The 26,400-nt window shown below is 37.5% G+C and overlaps 1 protein-coding gene across 4 annotated transcripts in view; it reads right to left on the minus strand.

The window, feature by feature from the left end:
• LOC138109949 (complement C1q tumor necrosis factor-related protein 7) overlaps positions 1–26,400 on the minus strand; it is a 120,698-nt gene that overhangs the window by 30,807 nt on the left and 63,491 nt on the right. The window contains exons 1-16 of one of the 4 annotated variants that reach the window (XM_069014397.1): positions 26,089–26,296; positions 20,550–20,638; positions 19,948–20,049; positions 18,057–18,158; positions 17,069–17,245; positions 16,745–16,895; positions 15,246–15,382; positions 13,889–14,020; positions 11,862–12,071; positions 9,705–9,805; positions 6,725–6,865; positions 6,148–6,304; positions 3,854–4,086; positions 2,761–2,938; positions 1,420–1,576; positions 165–312 (exon numbers count right to left, since the gene is read on the minus strand). In XM_069014397.1, the coding sequence (XP_068870498.1) occupies positions 165–312; positions 1,420–1,576; positions 2,761–2,938; positions 3,854–4,086; positions 6,148–6,304; positions 6,725–6,865; positions 9,705–9,805; positions 11,862–12,071; positions 13,889–14,020; positions 15,246–15,382; positions 16,745–16,895; positions 17,069–17,245; positions 18,057–18,158; positions 19,948–20,049; positions 20,550–20,638; positions 26,089–26,131 (2,258 nt within the window). In that variant the 5' untranslated portion in view covers positions 26,132–26,296. Of the gene's footprint in view, positions 1–164; positions 313–1,419; positions 1,577–2,760; positions 2,939–3,853; positions 4,087–6,147; positions 6,305–6,724; positions 6,866–9,704; positions 9,806–11,861; positions 12,072–13,888; positions 14,021–15,245; positions 15,383–16,744; positions 16,896–17,068; positions 17,246–18,056; positions 18,159–19,947; positions 20,050–20,549; positions 20,639–24,505; positions 25,086–25,431; positions 25,598–26,088 lie in introns of those variants that run through there. The other 3 variants (XM_069014400.1, XM_069014399.1, XM_069014398.1) reach the window with 3 other exon arrangements.

Below are 26,400 nucleotides of genomic sequence, written 5' to 3' on the forward strand. Positions count from 1 at the left end.
ATATTTACCACAAATATGTCCCCTAAGATATCAGCAGAGGGTTATAGCAGAGTGTAAAACATCTAAATTTAAGGAAAAAGAATTCTTGACTATGAAAGTGCATTTTTTAAAAATACTAATATAACCAGTTTCCCATGAATCACTGAAAATTCGTATCTTATTACCTTGGAATGCCTGTGTTTTGCTGAGATACCGGAGGAATTAAGGGGATTCCTTTTTCTCCAACTGCCCAAGAGACACTGTTGGATACTTTCCCAGAGGTCATTAAACTCATTTTGTTGCTACCATCAGCTTCAAATGAAAAGGACACACCTATAAAGAGGGAAAAATCCAAAGTAGTATATTTATGCATTCAAACATGTCTTAACATTCTAAAAATACTTCCAGAAAATGACTAGTCAAATAACCTTGCCTTTATATAAAAATGTTAATGTGAGACAATGATTCTGCTGCATGCTGTGGGGAAGAACTCTGTTCTACAATAATGAGTGCAAGATTCCATTACACCTACAGAAATGCTTTCCATTTGAGTTGGAAGGAAAGGCTATGCCAAAGGCTCTTTTTTTTTCTCCACAAATGCACACCATTTAATATTTCTGGTAGTTTTCAGATTCAGTATACTTTTATTACCAAAACAGAAATTCAGAGTCAAAATAATTATGTATGATTGAAAAATTAGTCCTAAAGCTTTTGACACACAGTTGTAGATTTGGTCATCATAGTCAGTGACATTTACATATGCTGTAATGATTTTTTTACCCTGTTTTTTTCCTCCTCATTTTTTTATTGATTCTGCTCTAGCTTTATCTGTATTTTTATATATAGCAAATTTATGCAAGTCAGTCATCTCACAATGCTGTTCAAATTCATTATACAAACTTGGAAGTTCCATAAGCTACTCTGTATTCTTCTTGTTTCCCCTTTTCCTATCTCTCCCTTGTTTCATCTTTAGCCTAAAGCCCCAGGGAAAAGGTGTGTGCAGGTTGTCAACAAAGCAAATAGGAGGACAAAAAATTACTCTGCATATACACTTCTACAAACAGTTTTTCAGTGATTTAAAGCATTAAAATCACTGGAGCTACAATGATTGATATCTGCTTGCTCTGCAGTGTCAGAGGCCTGATTAACTCAAATGCTCAAAAAACCCCAAACATCTTCTATAGGTTGTAAAGCTCTACTAATACAACAAGACAAATAATAAATAGACACATTTTTATTATTCAGAGCTTAAAAGTAGTAAGAGACAAAAAATCAATAGCAAACTTCAATAATAAGAATCATGATTATTATGGAAGACTCAGTTACAGAAGCTGTAAAGGCTCTTAGCAGAATTCACTCTGAAACCTACTCCAACCTCTTACTGCTACATGGTTTGAGCAAAATGAGAAATGCTGAACTGAGGAAGACAAGAGTGCCTACCACTCCCAACTCCTTCATGGTCCAACATCACACGCTGATCACTACTAAACTCTATTTCTTCCAGAGGAGCACTGCCTGTCAGAACTGCAGTCTCAGGAACTGGTAAGAACACTTCAGCCAACAAGGTGGTACTGCTGATACCTGTAGTTTCATAAATCTAGAAAAAAACCATGATGACAGACAGAAGAAAAAATTTAAATGTGCATTCTTGAGAAGTTGAAAACATATTGCAGGGTATTGAGAGAAAAGGTTTTACTATGGCTGAAGCATGAAATAAATAATTTAGGGCAATTGTATTAATTCCCTTTCTAAGATATTCAATTAGCAGATCAGCGGCTTACTTGATCTGAATTCTTCCTAAAAGTCTATCCTATTCACTTTTCTAATGCCCCTAACACGAGTATGACAAGCTCTAGGCTTTAAAGAGAATCACTGTACAATATGCAACTGCTTGTGACAGTCACTGGGATCAGGTGAAGATTCTGGAGGGATTCTGCCTCACTTATTCTCCCTTACCATGAAAGGCAGGGCATGTCACACAGTCCCCATTCTGGCAGCACTGCAGGTTGCTTCTCTCTTTCCTAGGCAGCTGCAGGCTCAGAGTGATATGAGTGATTCCTCCATTCAGATGGTTTTAATCCAGGCAAATGGTTTTCCTTCTCCTTTTCAATTTGTGTGTTAAATAAATAAGCAGACAAGGGGTTTTTACACCCTCCCCTGAACTACCAGTGTTACCTAACCAGAGGAATCTTATAAAGGGAGAAGTAGGATCCTGATTCTGTTTCCCCTAAATATATTTTGTATTAACTCTGAAAAGTATTCATGTGAATCATTTATTAATTCATACTTGGAATGGGGGGTGGTAGTGGCTTGATTTAACTGCACTGGTGATCAAGTCAAGCGGAGTTATGGACATTACTAGAAATTATTTTTTTTTCTTATTCCCCTCCAGTAAACATTATGATGGTTTTACTATGTGGAAAAGAATGTTTTAAGAAAACATTAGCAATTTGATCTGCAACCTAAATCAGTTTTTCCAAAGTTAAGAGGTCAATCCACTAACATATTTAAACACAAGTCCCAATTATTTAATTTCTCCCATCCAACATATAGTTTTGTTCTAGATATATCTAGAAAGCATAAGTATCAAAAACATAGCAGCAAAGTTAAAAGTTTGTGACTAGAGAAACAAGGAAGGAGCTTAAGATTGACGATTTACAAAGGGTCTTTCACAGGTTTTTCAGTCTTTATGACACTATCACAGAGCAAAACACAAGCTTTACAGGAGTAATTACATTTTGTATCATCTTTTAAAAGTTATTGTGATAAATCATCATCTACCTGTAGTTTCAAACTCTCTGGCCAATTGATTATTTGTAAATTGAAAATCTGTCCAAAGTGAACTCTAAAATCAGAACTTATTGGTCGGGTAACAGTCCTTGACACTTCTTTGGAGTTGAAAAGGACTTTTATAAATGCCGAGCGTTTCTTCACGTCTTCTCGTCGCAAAACTTCTGCTCTGTAAATATGTCAAACAAGCCGTCACATAACTTTTAATAACATTTTTATATTTTGTTTTTTAATGAAAATCTGACTTCTCATGGGGAGACAGAACCCACCTAAATAAAGATGGTATTCCTCCAAAAATGTCACTACACAGGAATGACTTTAGAACTATTATGTAACGATTGTTTTATCTTCTTGTGACTATAAAATTATTTTAAAATGACCAAGTCAAACTTCGGATCCACTAAAGCTAACTCCATAGAAAAGAAGTTATCCAGGAAAAAAAAATTCCCTTCCACTCTGTTCCTCCAAAGCACAACAAATGATATCAAATTGAGTTCAAATTTTGAAGTTTTTAGTCACTGGGAGTACAACAGCCAAGCAGCATTCCCTGATGAGGCTATCTGTGAACTAAGTACAAAACAAAGCAGTTTTTAAATTACTGAAGTCCAGCAGATGTATTTTAAATTGTGTGTGCAAATGTGGAAAGTAACACAAAACAAACACATTTATTTCTTTTATCCCTAGTGAAATCTCTGGTTTATTACACAATTTCTTTCTTTTCCCTTTGTTATCTACAGCACAGACCTAGTGTAAAGGACTAGCCAGTGAGAGTGGTACTGCCAGCAGTGACCTAGACTCTACACTGAAACCAGCTTCTTTGTATCTACACCGCTGTTCTGTGCAGATGCCCAAGGAGTATCAGAAGGTTCAAAGGGAATGTGCAGACATTAAATTTTTAAGGGCACTATGTACAAGGTTATATGTGACTTGAAAATGAATTAAGTTATATCAGCTTCAGAAGCAGAAGTTTCATCACTAGGCTAAACAGAATGGTGAGCTCATGCTTCTGAAGTTGTATAAACAAGCAATGAAAAATAACAGAAAATCACAAATAAGGTAATTTGTTGGCCAACATTTATCTTACCGAGGACACTGCTCAGTTGGAGTTATGCTTCCTGAGAGAGTCAGCTCAGGAACTAGAATAGGCTCTCCAGGTTTCCTTCTGCAGTTTTCAGCTTTTTGTCTAACCTGCTGCTCTATTTCAAGGTTATTGGCCATTTTAGGTGGGATGGGTTTTATACGTTCCTCTCCAAACTCATACTCTTCTGATTCTTCATCTACATGAGTATCTTTTTTCTTCTTTTTCTTCTTGGACTTCTGCATATAAAAACAGTAATGTTCTTTCTGAACTTGTTTCAATCTCTGCAATTTTTTCTCTTGTTCTCTTGATTCACAAGTGCTAAAACACAGATGGTGTATGTACAGTAAAACGACAGGATAATTTTAGCATTACACACACCCAAAAAGATTTTTCTCATTGTAAAGAACTACATCACATTCAGAATTCAGCAATACATTCCATTCATATGCTTCAAAACCATAATGTGCTCCAAGTAAAACATTTACTTAATCTTCTCTACCACCTTTCAAAATCAGCATGTTCCTTGAACATTCTGGCTAGATGCTGAGTTCTCATTTGCCTGAGTTACCATGTACATTCTGTTAGGATTGCAGGAAGGTTACTCAGCCAGTAGACACAGTTGTTTGAGATGCACAAACTTTGGAGCACAAGATTTTTAGCTTAGCAGTATCTTTAGCATGAGCAGAATGATCCCTTCCTTATGCCAAACAAGGATAAACAAACAGAACATGCCTTTTACCATCTCCTAAATTGTAGAACTCCAGTGTTTACGTGCATGTTCAGCTTTAAACAACTGCAAAACAGCTCCTCCTTCCACAGACTTCTAGATTACTTGGAAGTACAGCTTGTTTGGAAGCACTGGCCACTTCACGACTCAAGACATCATAAACAAAGTAACAGGAAAGAAAGCAAACAGATTCTCCTCATTAACTAAAGTAGTAAGTCAAACAACTTGTTCATATATTTTTCTTACGAAATATTCTTTCTTTGCCTAATTTTATGTTATCTTTCTTGCTCTTGTATTTGCTTTTAAATGTATTTAATCTCACGTACCTCTAGTGTCTTTGATTCATGTGATCTGTACTAGTAAGAAACCAACAACAGTGACAAAGCTAAAAAGTACTTTGAGTAAAATAAAATAAAGCACTTCTGGGTATGACAGAGAGATAATTTCTCTAAAAGGAAAGAACCACAGTCTTCTCAGTCTCAACATAGTTTGTGACTAGCACAATAAAAAGATGCTACAGTGATATTTGTGAAGGCATAACCGGTGGATGAACAGTTTGCATTAGGATCAATGTTCATGACTACCTGCCTTCATTTCACGGTTTACATTTATTTATCTTATCCTACAAGTGAACCAACATGATGGTAATGAGTCATGTGCCCACTTGAAATCCCACAGGAATTTCCAGTTCCTGCATATCAGCTTCTTCTCAAATATTTTAAATGCCTTCCATAGCGATTGCATGTACATAAAAGAACTCTCCATGAAAGTATCAGCAGACACACTAGATTCCTGAAAACTGTATTTGAAGCATTTCCTTAGGCTTTATTTTGCTTTGGTATCCAAAAACCCAGGGTTTATATATACCCAGGGTATAATTATTGCCCAAGCTGGGCAATAATTATAATCAAGTATAATCACCATTACCCTGAGGTATCCAGTACATTGCCACCTAACTCTGAAAGCAAACCTGATTTTCCAACAGTCTATTACAGAGATCATCCTGTTGCTGTGTTGCTGTAGCATCTGTATTTCTCAATATCCCCTTAAAGCACAACTGAGACCTTAACTACAGTACACATTATTAGCAATAAGGCTTTTCAGAGGTGAAAGGCTAGAATATTAATTAAATCTTTCAGTCAGACATTCCTGAACATAGTGAGACATTCCCAAACACAGATTTACATGAGATGACATCAACTGCTTCATTAGAAACACCCCAGAATTATTTTGCTTCACCACTCACACGCACAAAATTCATCCATGATTTTTCTTTGCAAGAAAGGCATGAAATTAACAGGAATCCTGCAAAAGTAACAAACTGAAAGAAAGAAGTGAAGTGCTGAAAATCAATAGCAGAAAAATAATGCGGCACAAAAACCTAATACATTTTAATTTTTTAATTAAGAATTACTTGACCAACAAATTCTAAGTAGACAGAATGTACCTGAACATTATAAAATTTATGCATAACTTTCCTGAATTTTTTTTTTCTGTATTATAGGGACAAATTTTTGACACATCAAGTAACAATTTTATTTTTCTGTGAAATTGAATGATTTAAACAAACCTGTGTCTTCTTCCAGGATTTCCAGTCTTGTAACTCAGCTTTATGCTCTTCCATTTTCTTTTCATATTCTTCCATACATTCTTCTAGTAATTCCTTTATTTCAGCCTGAATTTCTGCTTCATATGCTTTTTCATCAGATTTCTGATCAACCTCTTCCCTTCAAAACAACAATTACCAGCATGTTGCATAGAATTACATAAGGGTTACAATTAAGTCTGTAATATATAACAGAAATCTACTTCTCCATGAATAGTTTCACTATATCAGAAGTGTGTTTTATTTAAAAAGACTAGCATGGATACTCTAAGAGTTGATAGCAGATAGAGTAATTATGTTAATTCTGGATAGTAACTTTCTTTACTCATTAGTCTGCAGAAATTCCTTTCTGCCACAGTAATTACTTATTTTAACCTTCCCTCTTGCCCAGACTCAAAAGGAATAGTGGCAGGCTCAACAGTGCCAGCACTACTCAAAAGTCTTACTTCTACATATCAGAATTCTAAGTTTCCAAATTAACTAATCCTATTACAACTCTACTGTCAGCAAATAAAGTACAAAAAGTGTTATCAAGACATACTTCCTCAAATAAAGTTTCAAGGGTGTGTTAGTAAACTTCTGAAAGTCCCGGAGAGATTTAATTTGCTTCCAAACTTTGATAATGGTCTTAAGCAACGTTCTATCTTTTTCTTGCTCAGCATCACGAAGTCTTCTGGTTTGTCTAGAAATACACATACATAGCACATGATCAACTGGAATTGTCTAACTCAGTGGAACAACAGATTGAAAAATTGGGATACCAAAAGCCAAGTGATGGGGATTTCAGGTTGATTGATGGCTGCAGTGGTTTAAATCCAAGGAGCATAAAACCCAGACTTGAAGATTGCAGGATTTGATTTCCTCCTATATTCCAGTCTCTTTCATTTTGAACAATCTGACTTCAATTAAGTCTGTTCTTTAGAGATCTCCAAGTTTTCGGAAATGCTTATTACAGCTGTACATAATTAAAAACACTTTAAAGAAAATTCATGTAAACAACAGCCCAGGAAACCTACACTGCTGCTATGAAGTAATGCTTAGTGCACGTGTACATTACAAAAGATGTTTTAAACTTCATGTGCTTCTAGCGCCAGTAAAAAAGGACTTGCAGAGATGAAGTAACGTAGTAAGTCCTTTGACAGATATACAAGATCCTTAATACAAACAAAATTAACACAGCCCTTCTTTTGTCTCAGAATAGGTATTTCACATTTCCACCATCTAATCTAATTGTAAAAGAGCTATTCATTAGCATGTTTAATGACCATCACACACTTCCAATGTACATGTCCATGCAGCACAAGCACAGGCTGTTTCCACTACTACCTTGGTAGAAAAACAAGTCTGTGATTAAAAAAAAGATGTAAACTAATGTATTGGGACTTGTAATATTCAGAGAATGTGGAAGACAGAGGCTGGATTAGAGCTGAGAGAAGACATCATACATCATTTAACAGCATAAGCCAATTTAGTGAAAACAGTAAACAAAGAAGAAATGCAGACTTTTCAGAAAGCAGTATGAGTAACTTCTCCACTTCATTAGGTAGCAGTTTGAGTATTACTTATCCATGTAGCAACCTTTTCTTTTTCATCTACCAGATGATGCTAGAAGATGAAACTTAAAGGCAGGAGGAACATACAGATCAGTAATCACACTTATCTAATGTATTGGATTTGGAAGCAGGACCTTTCAGGAGAGAATCATCTCTGCTAAAATACATCACCCACAAGAACCTGAATCATAGAATCCACAGCACACGTTGGCTTCCTACTTCAGGAAATGAAGACAGTAGAGCTGAAATTACTAATGTGCAAAAGTTTTCTGTATTCAGACCACATTTCTTTCTCAAGCCAATGGAAAACTACAGCTCTGATCTTCAGAATGCAAAGCATATACATCTGTCATGTAATTGGAGGGAGGAGGAAACAATTAGATTATTGTTCATGCTACATGTCTGTAATTTCTCATGAGTATTCTACATTGACCATCAGGAAAATGCAGTGTTGAAAGAGAGACAAGGCAGGTCAGATGATTTTACCAACATAAGTGGTCCAAGTTAGTACTGAATACCATGACAGCAAAAAATTCCAGAGCCCATCTGAACTTCATATGTGTAACAGCTTCCAATAACAGAGATGTAGCCAGAAAGAATTACAGATATGAAAAGCCCTAGAATAATACCAGCCAAACTCATTTCATGTTACTTAGGCAACACTGATCTCACTGATTTCAGCTGAGTTTCTCCAGATTCATAACAGCATGAAACTAAACTAAAGCACTCAAGATCTAGAAAAACACGTCAGATACATAGAAGGCATATTCTTTCTAATTAGAATTTCTATCAAGCAAGCCTCCACATTGATGCCAAAATCCAAGAATCTGATTCCCACAGCGAATCTTCCCATCACCATTCTCACTCTTTCTCTGGTGAGAGCTCCTGTCCCTGAGGTACTGTATGGTAACTGCACACCTCCTGCTCCTTGCCCTCTAGCAGATATGTGAATAAGATACTACCAAAAGCTATTCCGTTTTCAATGGAAGGAAGTCTGTGTCCTTCAGTATAAAATAATGAATTATAGACTACTTTATGTTCTGTACAGATACCAATGTATTACAAGACAGTGTACATGAAGAACGAAAATCTGAAGAAATAATTCCCAGTGTAAGAGGAGTGTGTGGATGCATAAGCTTAGCAGATGTAAATTTCAAGGCTGAAAGTAGAATTGTTATTAAAAAATTTTTTTTTCATATTATGTTATCATGTGACCCATTACATCACTTTATACTTCTGTTTCTTTAAATGAATACATTACTGCCTACTTTTAGATTATGAAAATGTTTCAGACTTTTATTAACTACTAGTTAAAAGGCTGTTCAGCATGGATGTCCAAAATAACTTCTTGTTTATCATACTGCTAAAACTTACAGTTCATCACTGTCCATCTGCCAAAAATAATACAAACTGTCACTACTGAGCCAAAAACTGTAATGTATTTTTACTACCCAGCTTTTGTCCAAGAACAATAACTGTAATCTTGTAAAACAAAATTCTACCACTTTATTTGTATTAAGCCATTGGCAAAAACATGGCCAAAATACCTAAGAATGGGAAGCAAATCAAGAACACTTGTGTAATGAGGAAGAGGATGGAAAAAACTAGGGGTTTTGTCTGTTCAAAAAATTATGTTGCATTGTAAAAACTTTGTGCATCCAGCTGAAGTCTACTGAAACTTTATTTTAATTAAATTTAATTATACAAACATAGCAGTAAGTAGCTACTAAGAAATTAACAAAAGTAATCAAATTAGACCACTTTTGAATGAAAATTTCAGCCTAAACTGCATTTTCTTCATAATGTTTTATGCCACTTATCAGTGACAACTCTTAAATCCTCAAAATTCTTCTAGAGCTATTTATAGCAGAATTTAAAAGTCTGACATGAATCATACTCTGTAGCAACATGTAAAGGAAAAAAGGAATATGATTTTAAAAACCAACAATTTAATGAATTCATACTCACCTGATTTCCATTTTGTATTCAGATATGCTTTGTTGAGCGACAGGAACACCATCACCACCACTTTCTATACTGTATTGCACAGCACTCCTCAAAGCATGCAGCTTGAACAAACAATCAAAAAAGTAATTAAGAGATGGCTTAACAAGTCATCCAGTGTAATGCACCTTGACAGGAAAGAGCTAGTTACTAATGACAGAAAACCCTGAACTGTCCTGATTCTGTGTTTACAGGGTTTTGCCATGTCTGTGAGGTGATTCTTCAGCATGACATTTTAATTAGGATCCTTGGATATATGAGGGAGATTTACTAACTTTGATCACTGTAACAGATCTAATCAAGGGGAAAGACTGATCTAGGGAGTATTCTGAAAGCCAGGAATCAAAGGCGCAGGTGAAAAAAGACCTCAAGTCAGCAAAAAACCCCACCTTTCACAAAAGCCTTTTTTGGGACTAGGAAGGGCCACTAAACGTAATTCTAGAAAATCCCAGAATCATAGAATCATTAAGGCTGAAAAAGACCTCCCAGACTGTCAAGTGAATTTGACAGAATGCCACCATGTCAACTAAACCACAGCACTAAGTCCAGTCATTTTTTGAACTTCCTGGGATGGTGACTTCACTGCTTCCCTGGGCAGCCCATTCCAATATCTAATCCCCATTTCAGTGAAGAAATTCTTCCTGATGCACAGTTTGACCTTCCCTGGCACAGCTTCTTGCTATGTCCTCTTGACTTGTCTCTGGTTGCCTGGGAGAAGAGACTGACCCCCACCTGGCTACAGCCTCCTTTCAGGCAGCTGTAGAGAGCAATAAAGACCACCATGAGCATCCTTTTGTCCAGGTTAGACCACTCCTGAAAGGAGGCTGCAGACAGATGTTGGTCTCTCCTGTCAATAACAAGTGATAGGACAAGAGGAAATGGCTTCAAGTTCCAGGGAGGCTAGATTGGATCTTGGGAAAAAATTTCTTCACTGAAAGGTTTGTTAAGCACTGGAACAGGCTGTGCAGGGACATCCACCATCCCTGGAGGTATTTAAAAGATGTGCAGATTGGCACATGGGGACATGGGTTAGTGATAGACTTGGCAGTGCTGGGTTAATGGTTAAACTTGATGAGCTTAGAGGTCTTTTCCAACCTCAATGATTCTATGGTTTTATAGATTCCTCTAATGAGGACATGGATAGCCCTAATGTCCTGTTTCACAGAGCACTATGGCAAATCCTTCAAAAGTATGAACAGAACAAAGTATACCAAGGAATTATTTTGAGACACTGTGTGAAATACCTGTCCATCATTAGAACTACAGCCTAATGCTTTATTTAAAAATTCAGAAGTATCTGTACACCACCTACTGATCCTCAATACACTAATATAAAAATGAGCTTGTATACAATGATTATTTTTCCCTTATAATAGTTCTTTAATGTAGAAAATCATCACCTTTAATTTATGGAAATCTGAATGTATATGTACTTATAATCCAACTAATTTTTAACAGACAAGTATTCTTGTGTGCCCTGATGACATCAGAATTGTACTGACAATGCCTAATGTTCATGTACACATTTACACCAGAGAAGACCACTACCATTACTTCCAATGTACAGAGGGAGGAAGACTGGAGGTACACAGAGCATGAGCAGCACAGTCAAGATCACCCAGCAATAGAGCCAGAAACAGAAGAGTCCACAAGAGTGGCACAGGAAATGTGGCAGCAGTATGCACTTAAAACACAGCATCTGTCACAGATCCATGCCTGGAAATGGGTTCCACTTCTGTAAAACCTGGTGAAATTAAACTAATTCCTTTCACTTTGATTTGATAGCTGAAACTAAACTTCACTAACTTCCCTCCATCACTGAATAATGTCTTTTGCTGTCTCCCTATCAGAGCTGCTGTATACAATCCCGTAATGTCTGACCTGTCACTCACTGGAAAACATTTTAGATACTCTAAGGAATACTATGCAAATGTTACTGTATTCCTTTTACTTCAGTTAATTCAAAACTGAAGCTCAAAGAAATTCTTAAATCTTTAAAATGCAGTTCTGCACTGGACACACAGCAACCTCATTTAGGTTTTTAACTTCTGACAAATTCTGCTTTTACCTAAAACTGTCACATCATTGTCTCAATAAGATACAAAGACAGAACAGAAATACCTTGTCTGTGAGAAGTTTGGTAAGATTCTTCTGTTTTCTTGCTAAATACTGATCATACAACTGAGCCAGTTTAGCTGCTAACACATGCTCACGGCTAAAACAGGGATGATGGGTGAATATCAGTCCAGAAATATCAATATCCAATTGAAACAGCCCCTGAAAATCTCCAGGTCCAACAAAATACTGATTAGAAGATGTCATTTTTATTGCCTGAAAGAAAAAAAGCATAAACTGGATTTATAGACTCTGACAACAGTATCTTTCAAAGATTTTCTTTTTCAAAAAATGACCCATTTAGTACTACCTACATTTAAATGCTGAGCCTTAAACTGTGTTAACCTTTTGCTTTATTGATGAGTGGGTGGCACGAAACTACCATGGATATTCTACACAACAGAATTTTTATAGCCTATATGAGGCTGAAGTCATCTTCCTGTACTGAAGGTTTTGCTGAGCAATGAAGGCAATGACACTGGATTAGAAAAATCACAGCCTGATAGTTCTCTTTTGACACATTTGTTTAGTATTGCTAAACTCCTCCTTGAACTGAGCTCTGGGATAAACAGTGCAGCTCTCACAGAACAGCTCTCCTTCTAGACCATATAGATTGTGTACATTAGGAAATACATTACTTGCTTCCCTATTCTAACACCAGGGAAATTCAAACCAATGAAGGCCAACAAAAGCTTTCAGCAACAAAGCTTAAAAAGTCTGCTTCAACCCTCTGCAACCAAAAGACATCCATGGCTTACATCCTCAAGTTACTGAAATCAGAAGAGAATTAGCACTGCTTCCAGCCTGACTACTCCTGCTCCCTTATTAGGATCCTTCACAAGAGATTCATCAGAGATATTCTGGTACTGTAGAAGATGAAGCTGTTCCTTACATAGTGTTTGTTGCAGTCCCTTCCCGAGAAAAGTAAAAAGAGGGATTTGGAGGGAAATTTAACTGTTGCACAGCTCTTTTATAGGACTGATATAATGGGCCAAGAAACACACTTGAGTCCACCTGATTCTTCCACATTCTGTTTCTCATCAAAATATTTAATAAAATACAATCTGTCATAAAAATGACAACTTTGAATTCCTTATGCTTTATTTTTCTGCCTATAAAGGACCCTTTAAGCTCAGTACTTTACCACAGTGATTCAGATATTTCTATGTAAACATGGTGTTCTTGAAACATAAGCGCTCCTGGCCTATCTTTACAGGATCAAAACAGTAAATTTCTCCTGCATGCAAAAGCTCCCTGCATAGATAGATCTGTGGTACTGGATGCAGCCTGTGGATTTCGTATTTATCACCATCATCAAGTAAAGGGCCACATTTAAATCTGTATCAACAGCAACAGTCAGAAACATTTCCATGTCCCAAAAGAGCACTCTATTTAAAAGTCTTAAAAGTCAGCTTTTCCAAGAGGGTAATAGAGTTCTAACAAGCAGAACAATTAAAGCTTGCTTCAAGCTTGCTGAATGGATTTAATTGAAACTTATTTTGATTTGTACTGATTGTACATTGAAACTGCTGTTCACCAGGGTAGGTATGCTGTGACTAAGGAAAAAACAACCACAAAAAACCCTGCAAACAAAACAAACAACAAAAACAACAACAACAACAAAATCTCACAGCCTCCCAAAAATATCTGAATTGATGCTACATAACTCAAAATTAGTTGCTGTCTACATGAGTAAACTTTATATATACACTAATATAGGCACTACCCTACTTCAGCATGAGAATATCCAAGGGTGCCTCACAATGATCCTAGTGACAGACTTAAAGGTGTTTGTCATGGACTGATACTTTACTATTTCAACCAGCACCATCAGCTACACTCCTCATCCTTTTGTATGCATATTAAGATACATACTTAAAAAAGTAGAGCTCATTAAAAGAACAGGTGTGGAATCACAAAAAGTAGTCAATAGTCATGGTTCTTAGTTCAAAACCCTTCAGGTTACCGGAGTTTCTGGTGCAGAAGAACTGGGATACTGGGTCTCAGGAATCACATATATGAAATATGCCTACCTTTCTATACACTGTTTCAAGTTCTGGTGCAATGCCTTCTTCAAGTGAGAATATTGGAGGCCTAGTAGAAGACTGTTTAATTGGATTAGGCAATGCTAAGATTTTGCCATCATCACCAAACCACTCTTTTCCCTACAAAGAAAAACAAAATTATATATTGCTTCTTACTTTATAAAGAAATAATTTGCAAAATTATAGTTCTTACCAAAAATACAGAATAAAAGGTGACTATGAATTTTTTGTGACTGAAATAACCAAAACTTTCCTAATACACCAAAATGAAATCTTCAAATATGCCAGAAGTAAGTTTTGAAATTAAAAAAAACAAGATGTTGCTCAAATTTTGATTATACTGATTTTTCTTTCCACATGCAGTGTTACACATTTAAAAGAAAAAAAAAAATCAACACATCACTTATTTAAATGTTATTTTCTTAAATCACTGAAATTGACAGAATTATAAGACTTGTTTTACACAAGAGCTAAATGGCAGGTCAGATAATTTAATAAAGCATCTCTCAAATCTTCTATTCCACAACCTGAACTACTTAAACAACATCTATGAAAGCAGATTAGGTAAGTATTTTACACACTAATTGCTATCCATGGCTTCACATGTTTGACATTGTCCTAATTCCTCCCTCTTTTCTCATTATCTGGATTCATATATAGCTTAAACCAGTGCAGCTGTCCAAGGATGCTGCCCTACCCTGTTAATTCCATACCTGTTTTAATCTGACCCGAGAGCCATGTTGATGTGGTAACACCATGAAGTCAACCAGAAAACTAACGGGGTTGAAACTGGCCATTCAAAAATTTTAGATCCAAATGTTCCCAATCTGATTCACAAAAGCACATGAAGAATCATAAAAAAATATAATATAAAGGGCAGCTGCTGCTCAGGAGTTTAAGTCTATACTGAACAATACACACCTTACCGTGTATAGGAAGATAATACAGTAGGACAAAATATATCCAAGCCCCTTTCCCACGTCTTTCCGTAAGACGTTCTTAAAAATCTGAAAGGATTCTAAAATCTCTCTGATAATCTATACCAATATTTAATTAGCCTTACAGACTGATCAGTGATCTGTTCTCCAGCAGGCTACAAGCAGAGCTGGGAAAAGAAACCAGTTTTTTAAGACCCAGTCTTGTGTTCTGACAATGGCGTTACACTAAAAAAGCACTCCTACAATAATCTGTATTTCCCAACATCTGATGCTGCCAAACATTCTGAAGATGAAAGCCCCATATCAGAATGACCATCCACTTGCTTAACTATAACAAAAATAAGATACTTATAAAGATAAATAAAATACTGATAAAAGTTACAACTAAAAAGGTAGCAGTGACTTACGTGGTCCTGTCTGAGTATTCTGTTTTCCAAAATATTTTGATTAGACTGTGATACAAAGGGCCTTTCTCCTATGTAAAGACCTTCATCCTCAAGGTACCTGGGCTGCATATTTCCAGGTATCTTCTCAGAAGTAGGCACTAATGAGAAATTAAAGAGAAAACCATGTAAAATATCTTGTAACTGTAGTTTTGGTTTGTTAATTCTTAAAATGAATGGCACTGCATATTAAGTATGCTGTCAGCAGTATTTTTCTACATAGGAAAAAAAGAAATAAATACAGAATTAAAACAGGTCCTTTTTTTAATCAAGACAGATCTCTCATTAAAGTGTCACGAAGTGTCACAATTCTAATAAACTGATAATTAAAAAATTTCCTCATCAAAAAATACTTCAAGTAACTTAGTGGAGTTTAGTATTAATGGTTGCTTGCACAACAGTGTAAAAAACTGAGTAGCAACTGAGCATTTCGAAGCCTTTCCAAGGGAAAGTGAAAATTTCAGATTAATCAGACCTCCTGTTAATAAATAGTTTGCTTAAGCTAGTCTCATACAAAATACAGAACATGCATAAAGAGTCATGTTAGCCAAATAACAGCAGGTGGAATTCTTTTTAAAGGCCTGCCTGCAAGGCTGTTTCACTGTGTGTATGGACTCAGTATTTTTCAAGAAGCAATCTCAAAACAGGGAGGGATTATACTGAGGGTTACAATAAAAGTTATCCCCTAAATCAGAACACAGTGGATCACACAGGAAGTAGTCAAAACTAAATTACAAGACATGAAAAAACAGAGGCACACAATGTCAAATATTTTGACATTGCACTGCAAGCTGTACTGGTACCATTCTGGTATATGCCACTGGGAGACTTGTTTCTGTTTCTTCCAGTTCAAATATTAAATATCAAGTGATATTATAAAGCAATTTTTTAGGACTTTGTAGTTCTGTGGGAATAAGGAAAAAAAGTCAGAGACATGATCAATATTGACTAATTCACAAACTCAGATTTTGCAAAAATGGCCCCTTGAATCCCAAAAATCTTTATGTTAGTTGCATGACTCATGACAAACTTGCCACAAGGAATAAGCTGCAGATGTAGCCAAGTGAATAAATAGTGTAAGTTACAATGTACAGTGCATGAGCCATCCTTAGTAGGTAGATGTGTGTACCTGTAACCTGCAGCACACACTAAACAGCAGCAGAAGAGAGGCCAGCACCTTGCACTTTCTACAGCCAGCAGTGAGGAAGTCACCCCTGAGCAACTGAGGTGCCCTGAGTATGCTTGCCAGTGTAGCAGGTGATGACCTGCTGAGGTGTGCATGTTCCCAGCTAATCCATCCTGTCAGACCTTTTCACACTTGACTGGATGATTAGTGTCAGAGAGCTGCAATTAAACATCTCTCTGCCGCCAGAGACAGTTGATACAGGATTTATTCAGCAGATCAAAGGGTGCCATGCTATACAAAAATCCAGGAACTAAATGGATAAGCACAGTCTTCATACCTGCTAACATGCTGGGAATGAAGAGAAATTCTTTTTCCCTTTTCAGTTGCTCAGAGTAGCTTTCACAATCAACAGGTTTCATTACCAGAAGATCTTCATCTGTCTGCCCTATGAATAAATCATCATCTTTAACTAGGCGCACGTCTTCATCCTGTAGGTTAAGTGCAAACACCTCTTTAGTTAGTTCATCTGTTTCTTAAGAAAGTCTCTTGAGAAAGTACACTTTGAGAATTTTTTAGGAAACTCAAGATGCCATTATGTATAGACTAATAAAATTAACAGAAGTCTGAAAAAATATATGAACATTTATCCTATAGTTCTCACCATTTCATCCTCTTCTTGTTCATCTTCATGAGTTTCAACACATTCCTCTTCTACCTCCTCTTCTTCATTTAATCCATTCCTTTTCCTGGCTCCAACTTTGATTTTCTCTGGTACGGCATCAAAATTGAACGTAAAGAAATTATATGCTTCTTCCTCAGAAGGAAAATCATTCTGGAACTAAAAAAAGAAGACAAAGATACTTTATTATGGCAGTTATAAGAAAACTAGGGCAAGTGAATAAATATTCCCATTAATAATATGAACCAGCAGCATGTATAAACATTTGTTACAAGATAATAATTATCTCAAACAGAACTCACTCAAATGCTGAAGCTAACTGAAATTTGTCAATGAGACATGGAACTTTCTCTTATTGCTATATACTTCATTGAATATTTCTTGCAAAATGTTATTTAAAAGGTTACCTGGTCTAATTTTAACATGCTTATTGTTTTAAATATAAACCAAAATCAGAAACACCAAAGTTTAAATTCTGGCCATACAGCAGATACCCAGGTAAATGATATGAAGAGAAATTTCTAATGGCCTTTTTTGTCTCTGAAGGACCCAGGACCCTTTAGCTTTAGGATGAATCCCTAAGAAAAGAATTAACAGTAGTACTTTGTGGCTAATAAATATCAATATACTAGTCTGTAAAATGCTTTAACTGCCAACTGGTGGCATTCTATAAAAAGGATTTAAACAGAAGACGTATTTTTCCTGCAAACTCCACTAATTGTGTCCAGATGGATAGTTTACTAGTGTTTTGGTTTTTTAATCAAATGATCCAAAGCCATTCTTATATTTGATGAAGGTTCCTTTTATATACTTCAATTATTGGCATATACTGCTTGTGAATTTGTAAATTAAATAAAACCTCCTCTGCTTAAGAACGAATTTTGTCTGCTTCTTCAAACAGAATCATGAAGCCACATAAAGGTTTAATTAAATTAGTAATCGCTATTGAAATGGAGGAATTGGTACTTACTGTTGACTTTTGCTTAAACTTTTTTACAGTATTACCAAACTTCACTTTTGATGGTAAGTGTGACTCATCCTCTTGCATCTCCCTGAATTTATCATTATCAGACTGCATAAAAACATATACATAAGTTTTAGCATACGTTTAGTGAATTATAAAAAAATACAGTTGAGTACAGTTATTAGATATTGCATTTTTACAGAAAAAATAACAAAAGAGAAACATTGCCACTGTGGTAACAAACTGATTGCATATTTATTTTAAAAGATACATCTAACTATTATTTAATTCCTTTGGGTCAAGAAATAGCCTGTAGAGTATGAAGAGATGGTTCATTGCCTAAATGACAGTAGCTGTCTTCACTGCTGATTGGATCATTGCTTCTGCACTCCTGAACAAAAGCAACCACATGCTAATGTCCAAAGGGAGAGAAAGGAGGCAGCAACGAAAACCCTTCCCTCGGGCAGACAGCCCCAGCTGGGCAGCAGTGTCAGGGGTGCTGCTGGCAGGGGCTGCAGCCCAGGTAAGGGAATCAGGGAGCTTCTCAGACAACCCCTGCTGCCATCAAGAAAACTCTCTTTGGTATTGTTTAAGAAACGTGGTGTTCATTGCTTGGGTGCTGAAATACACACCTGATAATTTATTTTATTCTCTCAAACATTTATTGCTAGGCTACCCTCTAAGTCCATGGGTGACACTCCCCTGCCTTTTCAAGCAAGGAGGTATCATGTTTATCGATTCCCAGTTCTCTGAAGCCTTATCTGTCCCTACACACAGGTCACTGTAAAGGTCACTGGTTCTGAAGCTGCTTCAGCAAGTTCATTTAAGTGCTTCAAAGAGATTTTCATCAGGCTCAACCAACCTAAACACATCTACCATTCTATCTGTTCTTCCTCTTGTGGCCTGAATGGTTAGATTAACAGAAGACACTGCTCAAATTTACCTCTATTACACCTATACTTCAAAATAATAATATCAAAAAGAAAATCTCAAACTGTCAATCTGATGGCCACTTGTTTAACAACAAAACACCTCACGTGTGTGTAAGTACAAGAAACAAAACCAACATGTGGAAGGTTTCACATATACTTTATATGAAATTAATAAACAACTCTAATAAGGGTATCACTTCTGCATTTTCCTACTACAAATACATTAAACCAGTATTACTTTAACTGAAAGCTGTAATAATTACTTATTATAAGATAACATTGCCAAAAATCTTCCCACAATGTACATGAAATGGCAATTCTCCCCTAGACAAGCAATTTAGCCAGGCTAAACCATATTGTTTGGAATTCCATATAAAGGCGTTACTGGTATATGCTGTTATTTCCTGGGAATAACAAATTCTTTGGAACGTATTTTCTACAGGCAAGCAGTCTCTTTGTGAATTCTGAAGAATATGAGTGCCAGTTCTGCACAGGCAGATCCTCTGTTGTTTTTTTAAAACAAAATTCATTTTCTAACAAAGAAGATGCTTATACAAAAAAACCTCAATACAAAATAGTAACAAGGAAATACAACACAATGACATAAAGTTAATAGCCAGCATTTATCAATTGCACTGGGCACATTTATAAAAAGCTGTATTACAGTGGTCCTTTCTGTTACAGTAAATTTTAAATACTTCAAGGCATCTTAAGCAACAGAAGTCATGAACCTGTAAATGACAGAAGTTTCACATGATGTCTATACTACAATGTAAGCAAATTATTACTGTTAAATATATACAATAAAAACAATAATCGGAACAGTTCCTTCCTGGTTACGAATTCAAACAGTAGTATAGTTCTGATAAAAGAAATTCATCTTCAAGAGTGTGCAGTCTTTGATTTTCTTCATGTTTCACATTCACTTTCTTATTGTAACAGCAAGACACAATGCACTTTTTTACCGTTTTATCCAGTCTGACTTCTGGTTTTCTTTCTCTGATGCCTTTTAAACGCCTTGGTTGTGGACTGGGGTCTTCTTGTGATAAAGTAATTTCAGCTTTTGTCTAAGAAAACAAATGGAAAAAATGTTTAGCTGCAACAGAAATAGATCAAAGCTACAGTAATTCCCAGGAACTCAACACTTATGTTTGTGTTAGGGACAGAATCTTTTAATTATAAAATCAGCTTAAGTGATTTTCCAGATCCATATATTAATAGGCCTTATTAAATTGTACAGTAAACATACAAAGAAACCACTGCTTTCAAACTAGTGTAAGAAATTTTTTGACACACAGCACAGAAGGAACTTGTACTGATTATATAATTTGAATTATGAAACAACAGTACCTTTTATGTTATTACAAACAAATTAAATATAAACTTTAGAAAAAAAATATAACAATACAGAACATAACTGCACTGATGAACTGAATACACTTTTGGCTTCAGAAATAAAAAAGCAGGTATCCCAACTCGAATTCACATAGCATAGAGCAAGTAAAATGAAGTGGGTGTTACTTATAAGACTGAGGTCAATCAAACACGACTTCTGAAGGATTCTCACCTTTGCTGCTTTTAGTTTCTCTCTCATTCGCTGCCTAACAGAAAGCTCTGCAAAGCTTGTCCTTGATGTAGAAGGAACAGGTGGCAACTCTGAAACAGAGAAAAAATGGTAACATGTTTAAAATTAAGTATTTTCTGAAAGAAATTTATGGAAAATGAAACCATTTATACCAGAGTCCCATGTTCCAACAGAAAGAACTTGCATGAGAAAATTTGAATGAATGAAACATTTCTCAGAATCCAGTCCTTACAAAGTATCACTTAAAGGCCTTTAAACCGCAACAGATCTACCTTTCATTATATACTATGAGCCACTGTAAGAAATGCCTAAGGACACTTTTAGTCCACCATCATTTAGAAAAGAAAAACACATTAAGATAAACCTCACTACTACTGATTCTACTCAGAATCATCAAGAGATTTGGGAGAATTCTAATATTTCCAAACTATACAATTTACTACCTGTATTTGTAGAGAAGAAACATTCATTGCATTTGGAAACTTTCAAAAGAATGAACAAGGTGCAAAGTGCAAACCCCATATTTTGCGGGAATTTTTAGGGTCTGCCTCAATATAACAGCTCTAAAACATTTCTTAATGATTTGAGTGGTGCAATAGTGTTTGTATGTGTACAGATCATACAGGCAAGAATTCTTGGAAAGTCACATTTGCTCAAATATGGCCTTTGAAAAGTTTTTGGAATTGGGAAAAAACTTCAACTTTAAAATTTCAGGCTCATGAAAGACTGTGGCACACAGAAGAAAGGCTCTGTCTGCAGGAGATGGAAATGATGAACTTTAATTGCAGTACGAAAGGTGGGTACACACTGGAAAAAAAATTTAACTTTTGGGGTATTCTAGCACTGGAACTGAGTCCCTTAAACAGTTATGGAACCTTCACTAGTGCAAGCTTTTAAGTTAAAAAAAAAAACAAACAAACCAACAACCCCCAATCCTCAAAGAAACTCAATCAACCAAAAAAAAACCCCACCAAACCCAAGTATCAAGACTTAGAAAAGATATTTCAACAAAGAAGCTGGTCTAGAGTTACCTTTTGATTTTCCTCTTGTGAATTTTTTCTACCATTTTATCCTGTTCAGTTAGCATGCAAAAACATATACTATTTCATTGCAGCAAATGTGTCATTTCAATTCCATTCTGATAAATGAAAACTAGAAAGCAACAGATTAGATGATCTTCTAAAATCCTCTACCATTGTCTGTAAACATTTCCAGACATGCCAGGTGAACATTGTAAACATGCAAAATTAGGACAAAAACAATCTGCTGCTACTTTAAGCACCTCATAAAGTATTGGAACTCATGCTCTGTATGCAGAATTCTTTATGAATTAATCAGTTCATTGAGACAACAGGGTCATTATCTTTTCTATATATAATGAAAACCATTTTAAGGCTTTGGTAGTTGCAGTAATTTAATGCATCAAATACTGTGAGATACTGTGGTTTTTTGAAAAAATGACCACATTAAAAAAAAAAAAAGGTTTTGTTACTTTATTTCTCTGGACATAAACTTCTGCTCTGCTTATGTGAATGAGCTCTACAGCCAACTAAATTGTGCCTAACTTCAAAATATATTTTTGAAGTGAACAAACTAAAACTGATATCCATGAAAATATTACTTTGCAAGATCACCATTACAAGCCTGTATGAAAAAAATCCACACCATGTTTTACATTGGAAGTGTCATTATCCTACACTGGCTCTGTGTTTTATGTCAGTCAGATCTAATAAGTTTGCTGGACAGTCAAACTGAAATTAAATCCGAGAACTTGAAAATGTCATCTAGTAAGTGTTCTCCCTTGATTTCATCTGCACTCAGAGAGGGACAAACCCATTAGATCTCTGTGTGGCTTCAAAGTTCTCTGCACTGACAGACTCAGAACTTCTGCATGTTATCCCAAAGCATGCAGAAACCAGGAACAAGACAGACATTAATGCTGTGACCAAGCATCAGTTACTTGAATGAAAATAAGGAATAGTAACTTCCAGCACAGATCCTAGAAACACTGCTGTATTTTTCATGAATACAAGAACTGCATAAATGCATAGTAAGACACAAACCCAACGATGAAGAAAAAGATACAGCAACACTGCAGTTGTGCTGGCTTCACAAGGTAATAACTATCAGACATGGGCTTCTTCTTTAAAGCAATTCTTCTTTTGAAACTCTCATTTACTAGTCTGACTAGTGGACTGACATATAACCATGTCGTTCCATTTAAGAAAGATATAAAGGCATTAAGCACACATATAATTGGATTAGAGTAAAATACTGAATTTCTGCAAACAGATTGCATTAAAAAAATAGTAGAGACAGACTGAATGCTTGAAAGACTAGTACAGAGATTATGCTGAATATTAAGTGAAGAAGTTGATGGACATGTTTCAGTAAAAGCTTGCCATAGTGGGCTGAGAATGATAATCATTCCATGCTAGAAGAAAATAAACCACCTATTTGAGGGACGTGACAAATTGATAAAAAACATTATCTACTTCCCCCTTGTGTTAAAATACAGTTCCCTTTTAATAAAAAAAGCAGTGTGGGGGTGGGTATACTTTTAACACCACAAATTTAACATAATATGGTGACAACTATGACGAACTAAAAAGGCCTCAGAATAGAGGCGATGTGTTCTCACAGGCATTAAAGATAAAGATAGTGGAGCAAACAGACAATGTAGAACTTTTCAATGGCACCTGGAAGACTGCAGGGGGATATTACTTTTATTTTTTAAATGGTTAGTTATCACTTGGCAAGAAAATGATAATCAGAAATTCATACACAGATCATGACTCTAAAAAAGGAGTGAGAAACTCAAATCTACTTTTACTTTATAACTGGGCAACACAGTAGCTCACAGCACTGTCAGCATATTCAAAACTATAATATACAGAACATAGTAATTTAAATTATTTATGAATCTGTCAAACTGAATCCTGGAGGGGGGGGAAATTGAAATAAGTTTTGAATAGATACACGAAGGCTTCAGCTCAAGGTATAGTCTCTCTCAAAATGTGAAATGCAATTTTCAAAAACCCAACCAAACAGATGGATAAATTATACTGCAATTAGGTAAACTAATGCTACAGTCTATCCAGAATACCACATGCTGTAGTTTTCACTTGATCATACAAAATTTGCAAAATTACAGGTATTTCAGAAGTGGAATATGTAACAGAGCAAAATACTTAGGAAATCAAAACATTTATCACACAGGGAAATGAGAGGCTAGTTTTCTTCTCAAGAGTACTGCTGAGCTATTCTGTTTATTCTTGGAAAATGAGCTTCTGTAAAAGAAAATAACCATCACTAGAGGGTGTCTCTTGATTTCCCCATGCAATCAATTCTGAAAATTATTTGGACTCCATCTGTCAACAGCATATCACTTCCTAGCACAAGCTGGCATAGTGAGACTCAAAAAAACATTCAGAAGAAAAGTACACAGACACTGAAGAGCTAGAAACATCCCTAAATTGTAAATGTCTTTAAAAATTTTGCCTGTACCATATTTTGTTAAAATGTGTTTAAGGACAATACATACATTTTATTTTGGTAAAACTTGACACTGATGAAAAACTAAGTATTTTTATACTTCACTAGATTTTCATTCTACTGATTTTTTAATATCCTACTCTTAATTAGATCTTTTATGCACCCTATTTAAGTAAACCATAAACCCATTCAGTAGGATTAGACATGCAGTTCTAGCAATTTCCCACCACCACATCACTCTTACACTCTCCTGCTTTGCAAGTGAAGTATTTCACATGTGACAGTAAAAATAGCACGTCAATAAATCTATACATCTTCATACCCATGAGAAACACTTCAAGCACAAATTATGAGGTTCACAGTATCATTAGGGTTGGAAGGCACCTCTGGAGATTATCCAGTCCAACCCCCATGGCAAGGAAGGGTCACCTAGAGCAGCTTACACAGGAACGTGGCCTGGTGGGTTTTGAGTATCTCCAGAGCAGAAGACCTCCCTGGGCAGCATTTTCCAGAGCTCTGCCACTCTCTGTATAAAAAAGTTCCTTCTCATGTTGAAGTGAAACTTTTGTTTTAGTTTATGACCATTGCTCCTTGTCCCGTCACTGGGCACCACTAAAAAGTCTATCCTCTTGGCACCTGTATTAATGAGATCCTCTCTCAGTCTTCTCCAGATGAAACAGGCACAGCTCCCACAGTCTCTTCTCAGAGGAGAAATAGGCCAGACCCCTCAGCATCTTCATGGCCCTCCACTGGACCGTCTCCAGTAGCTCCATGTCTTTTTTGCACTGAGGAGCCCACAGCTGGACACAGCACTCCAGAAGTGGCCTCATTAGGGCTGAGCAGCAGGGGAGGACCTGCTGGCCACACTATTCCTGATGCACCCCAGGATACCACCGGCCTGCTGGCCACAAGGGCACTGCTGTCTCATGGACAGCTTGTCACCCATCAAGACTCCCAGGTCCTTTTCAGCAGAGCTGCTCTTTCATAGGTCAGTCTGCAGCCTGTGCTGGTACTTGCACTTATTCCTCCCCAGGTGCAGGACCCTACACTTGCCCCTGTTGAATCTCATTAAGTTTCCCTCTGCCCAACTCTCCAGCCTATCAAGGTCCCACTGAATGGCAGCACAGCCTTCAGGTGTATCAGCCACTCCCCCAGGTTTGTACCACCAGAAAACCTGCTGAGGTTCTATCCCATTGTCCAGGTCGTTGATAACCAAACTGAGTAAGACTGGACCCACTATGGATCCCCAGGGAACGCCATGGACTACAGGACTCCTACTCCACTGATCACAACCCTCTGAGCTCTGTCATCAGCCAGTTCTTGATCCACCCCACTCTCCATTCATCTATCCCACATTTCCTGAGCTTACCTGCAAGGATACCATGGGAGACAGTGTCAAAACCCTTGTGAAGTCAAGACAGACAACACCTATTGCTCTCCCCTCATTGACCTATGCTGCCGTGCCATAGGCAGCTATCAGATTGATTTCCCCACGGTAGATCCATGCTGACCACTCCAGATGAACTTTTTTTCTTTTACATGCTTGGTCATGACCTCTGGAATGATCTGTTCCATCACCTTCCCAGGGATGGAGACAAGGATGACTGGCCAGTTCACGTTCAACTATATAAATACTGCCCGTCTACACTAATATATCTGAAAAACGCATTTCATAATCTAACCATATTTAAATGCGACAGGAGCATATCTTTCGAGTGCAGCGCTGCCTGCCCGCTCAAAGCCCGAGCTGACTCGGTACTGACAAACACAGGCACCCGTCCATCCCTCGGATGCCAGCAGGGCCTGAGGAAGCCCTGCGAGGAGCAGAGCGGGGCGCCCCACGCTCCTCCCGCGGCAGCGCTGCCGCTCGTGCGCCGCAGGGAACCTCGGAGCGGAGACACAGCCCAAGGAACAGCGCCGGCACGGGCCGCCCGCGGCCCCGGGACTCGGCACCGACGGGCGGGCAGCCGCAGCCCGGCGCACCCGCGCCCCGCCCCGGCCCGCCCCGCCGCGGCGAGTCACTCACCGCGCCCCGGCTGGGGGGCGTCGCTGGGCCGTGCTGCCGACATGGTGGTGCTGCGCTGCGCCCGCGGCCCGGCGGGACCCGCGGCCTCCGGCGGGACCCGCGGCCTCCGGCGGGACCCGCGGCCTCCGGCGGGACCCGCGGCCTCCGGCGGCTGCAGCGGGAAGGGAAAGGCGATGGCAGCGTCAGCGCGGCCGGGCCTGGAGCGAGAGCCGGCCCTCAGCGGGGCAGAGCGAGCGCGCGTGCGCGGGGTGCCGCCGGTGCGCGCGGGCCGGGAGCGCGCGTCCGGGACCTGGCCGGGGACAGACCGACAGA

This window comes from Aphelocoma coerulescens, chromosome 4 (assembly GCF_041296385.1).
Source record: "Aphelocoma coerulescens isolate FSJ_1873_10779 chromosome 4, UR_Acoe_1.0, whole genome shotgun sequence".
In the NCBI taxonomy this organism is placed as follows: domain Eukaryota; kingdom Metazoa; phylum Chordata; class Aves; order Passeriformes; family Corvidae; genus Aphelocoma; species Aphelocoma coerulescens.